The 11832-nt window shown below is 62.9% G+C and overlaps 1 protein-coding gene across 1 annotated transcript in view; it reads left to right on the top strand.

Moving 5' to 3' along the window:
* The first annotated feature begins 223 nt into the window (after window positions 1-223).
* The window catches only part of KMT2B (lysine methyltransferase 2B), a 106421-nt gene continuing 94812 nt past the window's right edge, over window positions 224-11832 (top strand). Inside the window, exons 1-5 of the mRNA XM_090128070.1 lie at window positions 224-934; window positions 2657-2716; window positions 4982-5117; window positions 6886-7132; window positions 10624-10679. Of these exons, the coding sequence (XP_089984196.1) occupies window positions 578-934; window positions 2657-2716; window positions 4982-5117; window positions 6886-7132; window positions 10624-10679 (856 nt within the window). The 5' untranslated portion in view covers window positions 224-577. The remainder of the gene's footprint in view (window positions 935-2656; window positions 2717-4981; window positions 5118-6885; window positions 7133-10623; window positions 10680-11832) is intronic.

Below are 11832 nucleotides of genomic sequence, written 5' to 3'. Positions count from 1 at the left end.
GGATGCAAAGGACGGCACTGGGGGCATCAAGGGGGGATTTGGGGACAGAAAGGGGGGTTTTGGGGATGCAAAGGATGGCATTGGGGGTATTGGGGTCACCATGGGGGGCTTTGGGGACACAAAGGGGGGCTTTGAGGGTATTGGGGACACCAAGGGGGGATTTGGGGACAGAAAGGGGGGCTTTGGGGGCATTGGGGATGGCGTAGGGGGCATAAAGGGGGGCATTGGGGATGCAAATGGGGGCTTTGGGGGCATCGGGGATGGCATAGGGGGCAGTAAGGGGGGCTTTGGGGGCACAAAGGGGGGCTTTGGGGACATTGGGGACACCAAGGGGGGCTTTGGGGGCAGCGTTGGGGACAGAAAGGGGGGCTTTGGGGCCATTGGGGGCATTGGGGATGGCATAGGGGGCGCAAAGGGGGGATTTGGGGACAGCAAGGGGGGCTTTGGGGACAGAAAGGGGGGCTTTGAGGGCATTGGGGACATAAAGGGGGGCTTTGGGGGCAGCATTGGGGACATAAAGGGGGGCTTTGGGGTCGCTAAGGGGGGCTTTGGGGACGGAAAGGATGGGGTTGGGGATATGGGGGGCAGAATTGGGGACATTGGGGACAGCAAGGGGGGCTTTGGGGACGTAAAGGGGGGCTTTGGGGGTGTTGGGGACATAGGGGGGGGCTTTGGGGATGGCAGTGGGGGCTTTGGGGGTATTGGGGACACAAGGGGGGGCTTTGGGGGTATTGGGGACACCAAGGGGGGCTTTGGGGACACGAAGGAGGCGGATGGGAGCGTTGGGGACGTGGAGGACAACGTGGGGGACGAAGGGGGGGGCGACGGGGGGGGGGCTGGGGGCGGGGGGGCCGCCGTGCTGAGCATGGACCGAGTGTACAGCCTGCTGAGCAGGGCCAAGGTGCAGCTCTACCACATCGACCAGAGGAACAAGGTGAGGGGGGGCTGGGGGGGGCAGGGGGGTTGGGGGCGACAGAGGGGTGGGGGGGGCGGGGGGGACGGGGGGTGAGGGGGGACGGGGGGTGAGGGGGGGCTGGGGAGTGCAGGGGGGGATGGGGGTTGTGGGGGACAGAGGGGTGGGGGGGACGGGGGGGTGATGGGGGGCTGGGGGGGGCAGGGGGGGTGAGGGGGGGGACAGAGGGGTGGGGGGGCTGGGGGGGACGGGGGGGTGAGGGTGGGGGGGGCAGGAAGGTGGGGGGAGCAGGGGGGCCAGGGGTTGAGGGTAGGGTGGGGTGGGGGGGTGAGGGGGGGCTGGGGGGGCAAGAGGGGTGAGGGTGGAGGGGTGCAGGGGGGGACAGGGGTGGGGGGGCGGGGAGGTGGGGGGTGCAGGGGGGACAGGGGGGTGAGGGGGGGCTGGGGGCGGCAGGGGGGGACGGGGGGGATGAGGGTGGGGGCGGCTGGGGGGGGACGGGGTGTGAAGGGGGGCTGGGGGGGGCAGGGGGGGTAGGGGGGTGGGGGGCTGAGGGGGGGCTGGGGGTGCAGGAAGGGACAGAGGGGTGGGGGTGGGGGGGTGCAGGGGGGGACAGAGGGGGGAGGTGGGGTGGGGGGGACGGGGGGGTGAGGGTGGGGGGGCATCAGTGGGGAGGGGGGTGTGGGGATGTGGGGGGACATATGGGGGCATTTGGGGGGATGGGGGGATATGGGGGGGCGTGGGGGCGCATCTGGGGGTGTGTGGGGACGTATGGGGACGGGGGGATGTGGGGGCATATGGGGTATGGGGGAATGTGGGGACATAGGGGGATGTGGGGACGTGGGGGGACATATGGGGGCATGGGGGGACATATGGGGGCATGGGGGAAGTATGGGGACACATGGGGACATATGAGGACATGGGGGGACATATGGGAACGTATGGGGACGTATGGGGACATATGGGGACATGGGGGGACATATGGGGGCATAGAGGGACGTGGGGGGACATGACATGGGGACATATGGGAACATAGGGGGACATTTGGGGACATATGGGGACAGGGGGGGACATGGGGGGAGATATGAGAACATATGGGGACATAGGGAGACATGGGGACGTATGGGAACATATTGGGACATGGGGGGACGTATGGGGACATGGGGGGACATATAGGGATGGGGGGACATTTGGGGACATAGGGAGACATATGGGGACAGGGGGATGTGGGGACGTGGGGGGACATATGGGAACATATAGGGGCATAGGGGGATATGGGGACATATAGGAACATATGGGGACGTGAGGGGACATATGGGGACATGGGGGGACATATGGGGACATGGGGACATAGCGGGGTGTAGGGGAACATATGGGAACACGTGGGGACATGTGGGGACATATGGGGGGCGTATGGTGACATATAGGGGCATAGGAGGACATGGGGGGACGTATGGGGACATTTGGGGATGTATGGGGACATATGGGGACAGGGGGTGGAGATGAGGATTTGGGGTTGTGGGGATGGGGGGTGTGGGGACATCATTGGGGACATCATTGGGGACAGGGAGATGTGGGGATTTGGGGACGTATGGGGACGTGGTTGGGGATATGGGGTCGGTTGTGGGGACGTGTGGGGACATATGGGGCTGCGGTTTGGGATGGGGATGTGGGCTCTCTATGGGGTGCTGTGGGGTCTGTGGGGTTTGGGACCCCGATGTCACCGCTGTCCCCAACCCCCCCCAGGTGTCACCGGGGCTGAAGGAGGAACCTGAAGACCCCACGTGGGAACCCAGAGACCCCCAGGTGAGTGGGGGGATCCATATGGCCCCGTATGGCCCCACATCCCCCCTTGTCCCCCCTGTGTCCCCCCTGTCCCCATGTCCCCCCACATCCCCATGTCCCCCCACAACCCCATGTCCCCATACGTCCCCCCCATGTCCTCCACGTCCCCATATGTCCCCCTTGTCCCCATGTCCCCCATGTCTCCCCATGTCCCCATATGTCCCCCATGTTCTCATACGTCCCCCCATGTCCCCTCACATCCCCCCATATCCCCACATCCCCCCACAACCCCCATATCCCCCCATATTCCCCCACGTCCCCACGTCCCCCCACGTCCCCCTACGTCCCCATATCCCCCCATGTCCCCACGTCCCCCCCATCCCCCCACATCCCCCCACGTCCCCCCACATCCCCACGTCCCCCCGCAACCCCCATATCCCCCCATATCCCCCCACGTCCCCATATCCCCCCATGTCCCCCCCCATCCCCCATATCCCCCTCATATCCCCCCCATGTCCCCCCCTTCCCCCACATCCCCCCACAACCCCCCATATCCCCATATCCTCCCCCATCCCCCCATGTCCCCCCACGTCCCCCCCCATCCCCCATGTCCCCCCACGTCCCCATGTCCCCCCACATCCCCCATATCCCCCCACGTCCCCCCATCCCCCCCATGTCCCCATGTCCTCCCCCAACCCCCATATCCCCCCCATGTCCCCCCTTGTCCCCACATCCCCCCATATCCCCCCACGTCCCCATGTCCCCCCACATCACCATATCCCCCCACGTCCCCCCCTTCCCCCACATCCCCCCACAACCTCCCGTATCCCCTCACATCCCCATATCCCCCCACATCGCCCCATATTCCCCCACATCCCCGCCTTCCCCCACGTCCCCCCACGTCCCCCATATCCCCCCATGTCCCCATGTCCCCCCACATCCCCCCATGTCCCCACGTCCCCCCCCATCCCCCATATCCCCCCGTATCCCCCCACATCCCCCCACGTCCCCCCATGTCCCCCCATATCCCCCCACATCCCCCCACGTCCCCCCCCATCCCCCATATCCCCCCACATCCCCCCCATCCCCCATATCCCCCCACATCCCCCCCTTCCCCCACGTCCCCCCACATCCCCCCACGTCCCCATATCCCCCCAAGTGCCCACATCCCCCCATCCCCCCATATCCCCCCACGTCCCCACGTCCCCCCACGTCCCCATATCCCCCCCGTCCCCCCCCTTCCCCCACATCCCCCAACATCCCCCCCATCCCCCATATCCCCCCACATCCCCCCATGTCCCCACGTCCCCCTCCATCCCCCATATCCCCCCATATCCCCCCTTGTCCCCACATCCCCATATCCCCCCATCCTCCCACGTCCCCCCATGTCCCCCACAACCCCCATATCCCCCCCATGTCTCCCCACGTCCCTATATCCCCCCTTGTCCCCACATCCCCCCATCCCCCCATATCCCCCCACGTCCCCCCACGTCCCCATATCCCCCCCATCCCCCCCCTTCCCCCACATCCCCCAACATCCCCCCCATCCCCCATATCCCCCCACATCCCCCCATGTCCCCACGTCCCCCTCCATCCCCTCCATCCCCCCATATCCCCCCTTGTTCCCATATCCCCCCTTGTCCCCATATCCCCCCTTGTCCCCACGTCCCCCTCCATCCCCCATATCCCCCCATATCCCCCCATATCCCCCCATATCCCCTCTTGTCCCCATATCCCCCCTTGTCCCCACGTCCCCCTCCATCCCCTCCATCCCCCCATATCCCCCCTTGTTCCCATATCCCCCCTTGTCCCCATATCCCCCCTTGTCCCCACGTCCCCCTCCATCCCCCATATCCCCCCATATCCCCCCATATCCCCCCATATCCCCTCTTGTCCCCATATCCCCCCTTGTCCCCACGTCCCCCTCCATCCCCCATATCCCCCCATATCCCCCCATATCCCCCCTTGTCCCCATATCCCCCCTTGTCCCCATATCCCCCCATGTCCCCACGTCCCCCTCCATCCCCCATATCCCCCCATATCCCCCCATATCCCCCCTTGTCCCCATATCCCCCCTTGTCCCCATATCCCCCCATGTCCCCACGTCCCCCTCCATCCCCCATATCCCCCCATATCCCCCCTTGTCCCCATATCCCCCATGTCCCCACGTCCCCCTCCATCCCCCATATCCCCTCTTGTCCCCATATCCCCCCTTGTCCCCATATCCCCCCACGTCCCCCCACGTCCCCCCACGCCCCCCCCACCCACCCGTGTCCCCGTCCCCAGGTGTGGCTGGGTCCCCGGATCAAACACGTGTGCCGTCACGCCGCCGTGGCTCTGGGTCGGTCCCGTGTCACCGTCCCCGAAAGCGTCCCCAGGCTGAGCGCCCTGCCTGCTGCTGGGGATGGGTCTGCACCCGAGGGTAGGGGGGGGGACCTGGGGATGGGGGGGGGGCAGGGGGGGTGGGGGGTGTGGGGGGAGATGGGGGTGTGGGGGAGGGAGGGGGGAATGTGGGGGGCAGGGGGGTGGGGGGGAGGATGGGGGATGTGGGGGGGGAGAGGGGGGGATATATGGGGGATATGGGGGTGTGGGGGGGATATTGGGGGCAGGGGGATGTGGGGGGGGATGGAGGGTGTGGGGAGGTGGGGGGCAGTGGGACATGGGGGGGGAGAGGGGGTGGGGGGGATATGGGGGGATATGGGGGGGATGAGGGGTTTGGGGGGGGCAGGGGGTGTTGGGGGGGATATGGGGGACAAGGGTGGGCATATGGGGGATGTGGGGGGGGGATGGAGGGTGTGGGGAGGTGGGGGGCAGTGGGACATGGGGGGGGAGAGGGGGTGGGGGGGGATATGGGGGGATATGGGGGGGAAGGGAGTGGGGGGGGGATATGGGGGGGATGAGGGGTTGGGGGGGGCAGGGGGTGTTGGGGGGGGATATGGGGGACAAGGGTGGGCATATGGGGGATGTTGCGGGGGGATGGAGGGTGTGGGGGGTGGGGGGTGTTGGGGGGATGGGGGATATGGGGGGAATGTGGGGAATTGGGGGGCAGGGGGATGTGGGGGGGGAAGGGGGTGTTGGGGGGGGCGGGGGTTGTGGGAGGGGTTGGGGGGCAGGAGGGGTGTGGGGGGGGGCAGGAGGGATGTGGGGGGGTCCATTGCTCCCATTGCCCTCATTACCCCCACCTCTCCATCCCCCATCATTGCCCCCCCGTTGCCCCCCACTCTCTCCCATTAACCCCCATATTCCCCCATCCCCCCATTACCCCCATCCCTCCATTAACCCCCTTATGCCCCCCCATTAACCCCCATCACCCCCCCATCACCCCCCCCATTACCCCCCCACATCCGCCCCCATTAACCCCCATATCCCCCCATCACCCCATTACCCCCCATCACCCCCCATATCTCCCCATCATCCCCCCATTAACCCCCCCATTAACCCCCTTATCCCCCCCATTAACCCCCTTATCCCCCCCAATTAACCCTCCCCCATTACCCACCCCCCGCATTACCCCCCATATCCCCCCCATCACCCCCCATTACCCCCCATATCCCCCCCATTAACCCCCCCCATTACCCCCCATATCCCCCCGTCACCCCCCCATTACCCCCCCTTTACCACCCATATCCCCCCCCATTAACCCCCCCATTAACCCCCTTATGCCCCCCCACTATAACCCCCCCCATTACCCCCCATCCCCCCCCATTACCCCCATATCCCCCCCCATTAACCCCCATATCCCCCCATCCCCCTCCCATTAAGCCCCCCCACATCCCCCCCCATTAACCCCCTTATCCCCCCCCAATTAACCCCCCCATAACCCCCCATATCCCCCCCATTACCCCCCATATCCCCCCCATTAACCCCCTTATCCCCCCAATTAACCCTCCCCCATTACCCACCCCCCCCATTACCTCCCATATCCCCCCATCCCCCCCCATTAACCCCCTTATGCCCCCCCCATTACCCCCCACATCCCCCCCCATTAACCCCGTTATCCCCCCCAATTAACCCCCCCCATTAACCCCCATATCCCCCCCCATCCCCCCCCATTACCCCCCATATCCCCCCCCCATTAACCCCCATATCCCCTCCCATTACCCCCCATATCCCCCCCCCATTACCCCCCATATCCCCCCCCATTAACCCCCATATCCCCCCCCCATTAACCCCCATATCCCCCCCCCCAGACTCCTCGTCCGGTTCGTCCTCGGACCCATCTCGTCCCAAACGTCCCCGTTCGGACGTTCTGATTGGCCGTTCCATTTGCCGATCGGGTTCGGTTCATTCCGGAACCGCTCGGCGCACCCGGAAGAACCGCCGGGCCCGGTGCGGCCGGTGCCGCGGCTGCCGGAAGTTGCAGGACTGCGGGCTGTGCCCCAACTGCCGGGACAAACCCAAGTTCGGCGGGCCCAACACCAAGAAGCAGTGCTGCGTGTGAGGGCGGGCGGAAGTGGGGGGTCCTGCCATGGGGGGGGCGTAAAGTGGGGGGGGGTCTTGGAATGGGGGGGCCCTGAAATGGGGGGGTCATAAAAATATGGGGGGGGGCCTGAAATGGGGGGGGTTATAAAGTATGGGGGGGTCATAAAGTGGGGGGGGGTCCTGAAATGTGGGGGGGTCCTGGAATGGGGGGGTCATAAAAATATGGGGGGGGTCCTGAAATGGGGGGGGGGAATAAGTATGGGGGGGTCCTGGAATGGGGGGGGGGTCCTGGAATGGGGGGGGGGTCATGAAGTGGGGGGGGGGGGCATAAAGTGTGGGGGGGGTCCTGAAATGGGCGGGGTCATAAAGTGGGGGGGGGGGTCCTGAAATGGGGGGGGTCATAAAGTGGGGGGGGGGGCATAAAGTGTGTGTGGGGGTCCTGAAATGGGGGGAGTCACAAAAATATGGGGGGGTCCAGAAATGGGGGGTGGGGGAATAAGTATGGGGGGCTCCTGAAATGGGGGGGGTCATAAAGTATGGGGGGGTCCTGAAATGGGGGGGCCCTGAAATGGGGGGGGGTCATAAAGTGTGTGGGGGGGCCTGAAATGGGGGGGGGAATAAGTATGGGGGGGCCTTAAAAGGGGGGGGTCCTGAAATGGGGGGGGGCACAAAAATATGGGGGGGTCATAAAGTGGGGGGGGTCATAAAGTATGGGGGGGTCCTGAAATGGGGGGGGGGGTCATAAAGTGGAGGGGGGTCCTGAAATGGGGGGGGGTCCTGAAATGGGGGGGGTCAAAAAGTGTGGGGGGGATCATAAAGTGGGGGGGGTCCTGAAATGGGGGGGGGTCATAAGGTGGGGGGTGGGGGCATAAAGTGTGTGGGGGGGGTCCTGAAATGGGGGGGGGGGTCCTGAAAAGGGGGGGGAATTAAATATGCGGGGGGTTCATAAAGTGTGGGGGGGGAGTCCTGAAATGGGGGGGTCATAAAGTATGGGGGGAGTCCTGAAATGGGGGGGTCCTGAAATGGGGGGGGGTCATAAAGTGGGGGGGGGTCCTGAAAGGGAGGGGGTCCTGAAATGGGGGGGGGGGGGTCACAAAAATATGGGGGAGGTCCTGAAATGGGGGGGGAATAAGTATGGTGGGGTCCTGAAATGGGGGGGGTCAAAAAGTGTGGGGGGGTCATAAAGTGGGGGGGGGTCCTGAAATGGGGGGGGTCACAAAAATATGGGGGGGGTCCTGAAATGGGGGGGTCCTGGAATGGGGGGGGTCACAAAAATATGGGGGGGGTCCAGAAATGGGGGGGGGGGCACAAAAATATGGGGGGTCCTGAAATGGGGGGGTCCTGGAATGGGGGGGGGTCATAAAGTATGGGGGGGGTCCTGAAATGGGGGGGGGGTCATAAACTGGGGGGGGGGGCATAAAGTGTGGGGGGGTCCTGAAATTGAGGGGGGTCCTGAAATGGGGGGGTCATAAAGTGGGGGGGGGTCCTGAAATGGGGAGGGGGTCCTGGAATGGGGGAGGGTCCGGAATGGGGGGGGGTCCTGAAATGGGGGGGGGGGTCATAAAGTGTAGGGGGGGTCCTGAAATGGGGTGGTCATAAAGTGGGGGGGGGTCCTGAAATGGGGGGGGGGTCATAAAGTGGGGGGGTCGGGCATAAAGTGTGGGGGGGGTCCTGAAATGGGGGGGGTCATAAAGTGGGGGGGGGTCCTGAAATGGGGGGGGGGGTCATAAAGTGGTGGGGGGGGGCATAAAGTGTGTGGGGGGGTCCTGAAATGGACGGGGTGGGTTCTGAAAAAGGGGAGGGGGGGCCCGAAATGGGGGGGAGCTGAAATGGGGGGGGGCTGAAATGGGGGGGGGGGCTTCTATAAATGGGGGGGGGTCATAAAATTGGGGGGGGGGCATAAAATATGGCATGGGGGCTGAAATGGGGAGGGGGCATAAAAATGGGGGGGGGCTATAAAATATCGGGGGGGGGTCCTGAAATGGGGGGGGGAGTCATTAATTAAAGAGGGGGGTTGAAATGGGGGGGGGGCATAAAATAGGGGGGGTGAGAAGATATGGGGGGGTCCTAATAATGGGGGGGTCATAAAATATGGGGGGGGCAATAAAATGAGGGGGTTCCCAAAATGGGGGGGGGGATCCTAAAAATGGGGGGGGGGATCATAAAATATTGGGGGGGGGCAGGAATGGGGGGGGTCCTAAAAATGGGGGGGGCCATAAAATATTGGGGGGGCAGGAATGGGGGGGGGGTCCTAATAATGGGGGGGGGGCATAAAATGAGGAGGGGTCCCAAAATGGGGGGGGGTTCCTAAAAATGGGGGGGGGGTCATAAAATATTGGGGGGGGCAGGAATGAGGGGGGGGTCCTAAAAATGGGGGAGGGACATAAAATGGGGGAGGGGCATAAAATGAGGGGGGGTCCCAAAATGGGGGGGGTCCTAAAAATGGGGGGGGGTACAAAACATGGGGGGGGGGCATAAAATGGGGGGGGGATCCTAAAAATGGGGGGGGGGGTCCTAAAATACGGGGGGGGGGCAGGAATGGGGGGGGTCCTAATAATGGGGGGGGGCACAAAATATGGGGGGGGTCCCAAAGTGTGGGGGGGTCCTAAAAATGGGGGGGGGGGGCTAAAAGTGTGGGGGGGTCATAAAATATTGGGGGGGGGCAGGAATGGGGGGGGGGTCCTAAAAATGGGGTGGGGACATAAAATGGGGGAGGGGCATAAAATTGAGGGGGGCATAAAATGAGGGGGGGTCCTAAAGTGGGGGGGGTCCTAAAAATGGGGGGGGTCATAAAATATGGGGGGGGGAGCATGAAATTGGGGGGGGGGCATAAAATGAGGGGGGGTCCCAAAATGGGGGGGGGATCCTAAAAATGGGGGGGGGGGGCTAAAAGTGTGGGGGGGTCATAAAATGAGGGGGGGGGCAGGAATGGGGGGGGGTGTCCTAAAAATGGGGGGGGGACATAAAATGGGGAAGGGGCATAAAATTGGGGGGGGGGGCATAAAATGAGGGGGGGTCCCAAAGTGGGGGGGGTCCTAAAAATGCAGGGGGGCCATAAAATATTGGGGGAGGGGGCAGGAATGGGGGGGTCCTAATAATGCGGGGGGGGGCACAAAATATGGGGGGGGGCATAAAATATTGGGGGAGGGGGGGTCCCAAAATGGGGTGGGGTCCTAAAAATGGGGGGGGGGGGCATAAAATATTGGGGGGGGGCAGGAATGGGGGGGGGGAGTCCTGAAAATGGGGGGGGGGACATAAAATGGGGAAGGGGCATAAAATTGGGGGGGGGCATAAAATGAGGGGGGGTCCCAAAATGGGGGGGGGGGATCATAAAAATGGGGGGGTCATAAAATATTGGGGGGGAGGGGCAGGAATGGGGTGGGGGTCCTAAAAATGGGGGGGGGGAATAATATGAGGGGGGGTCCCAAAAAGGGGGGGAGTCCCAAAAATTGGGCGGGGGGGCCTAAAAGTGACCCCCCCCCTTTTTTCTTCCCCCCCCCCTCCAGGTACCGGAAGTGCGACAAAATCGAGGCGCGTAAAATGGAGCGAATGGCCAGGAAAGGTGAGCGGGGTTTATAGGGGATCCTATATGGGGTTATGGGGTTTATAGGGGATCCTATATGGGGTTGTGGGGTCTTATAGGGGATCCTATATGGGGTTATGGGGTCTTATAGGGGATCCTATATGGGGTTATGGGGTCTTATAGGGGATCCTATGTGGGGTTATGGGGTCTTATAGGGGATCCTATATGGGGTTGTGGGGTCTTATAGGGGATCCTATATGGGGTTATGGGGTCTTATAGGGGATCCTGTGTGGGGTTATGGGGTCTTATAGGGGATCCTATATGGGGTTATGGGGTCTTATAGGGGATCCTATATGGGGTTATGGGGTCTTATAGGGGATCCTATGTGGGGTTATGGGGTCTTATAGGGGATCCTATATGGGGTTATGGGGTCTTATAGGGGATCCTATGTGGGGTTATGGGGTCTTATAGGGGATCCTATATGGGGTTATGGGGTCTTATAGGGGATCCTGTGTGGGGTTATGGGGTCTTATAGGGGATCCTATATGGGGTTATGGGGTCTTATAGGGGATCCTGTGTGGGGTTATGGGGTCTTATAGGGGATCCTGTGTGGGGTTATGGGGTCTTATAGGGGATCCTGTGTGGGGTTATGGGGTCTTATAGGGGATCCTATATGGGGTTATGGGGTCTTATAGGGGATCCTATATGGGGTTATGGGGTCTTATAGGGGATCCTGTGTGGGGTTATGGGGTCTTATAGGGGATCCTGTATGGGGTGATGGGGTCGTGTAGGGGATCCTGTGTGGGGTTGTGGGGTCGTATAGGGGATCCTGTGTGGGGTGATGGGGTCTTATAGGGGATCCTGTGTGGGGTGATGGGGTCTTATAGGGGATCCTGTATGGGGTGATGGGGTCTTATAGGGGATCCTATATGGGGTTATGGGGTCTTATAGGGGATCCTGTATGGTGTTGTGGGGTCTTATAGGGGATCCTGTGTGGGGTGATTGGGTTTTATAGGGGATCCTGTATGGGCTGACGGGGTCTTATAGGGGATCCTGTATGGGGTGATGGGGTCGTGTAGGGGATCCTGTGTGGGGTTGTGGGGTCTTATAGGGGATCCTGTATGGGGTGATGGGGTCTTATAGGGGATCCTGTATGGGGTGATGGGGTCTTATAGGGGATCCTGAATGGGGT

Source organism: Phasianus colchicus, chromosome 32, assembly GCF_987193195.1.
Source record: "Phasianus colchicus chromosome 32, bPhaCol1.hap1.1, whole genome shotgun sequence".
NCBI classification, from domain to species: Eukaryota; Metazoa; Chordata; class Aves; order Galliformes; family Phasianidae; genus Phasianus; species Phasianus colchicus.
This window is presented reverse-complemented; position numbering and strand designations above follow the sequence as displayed.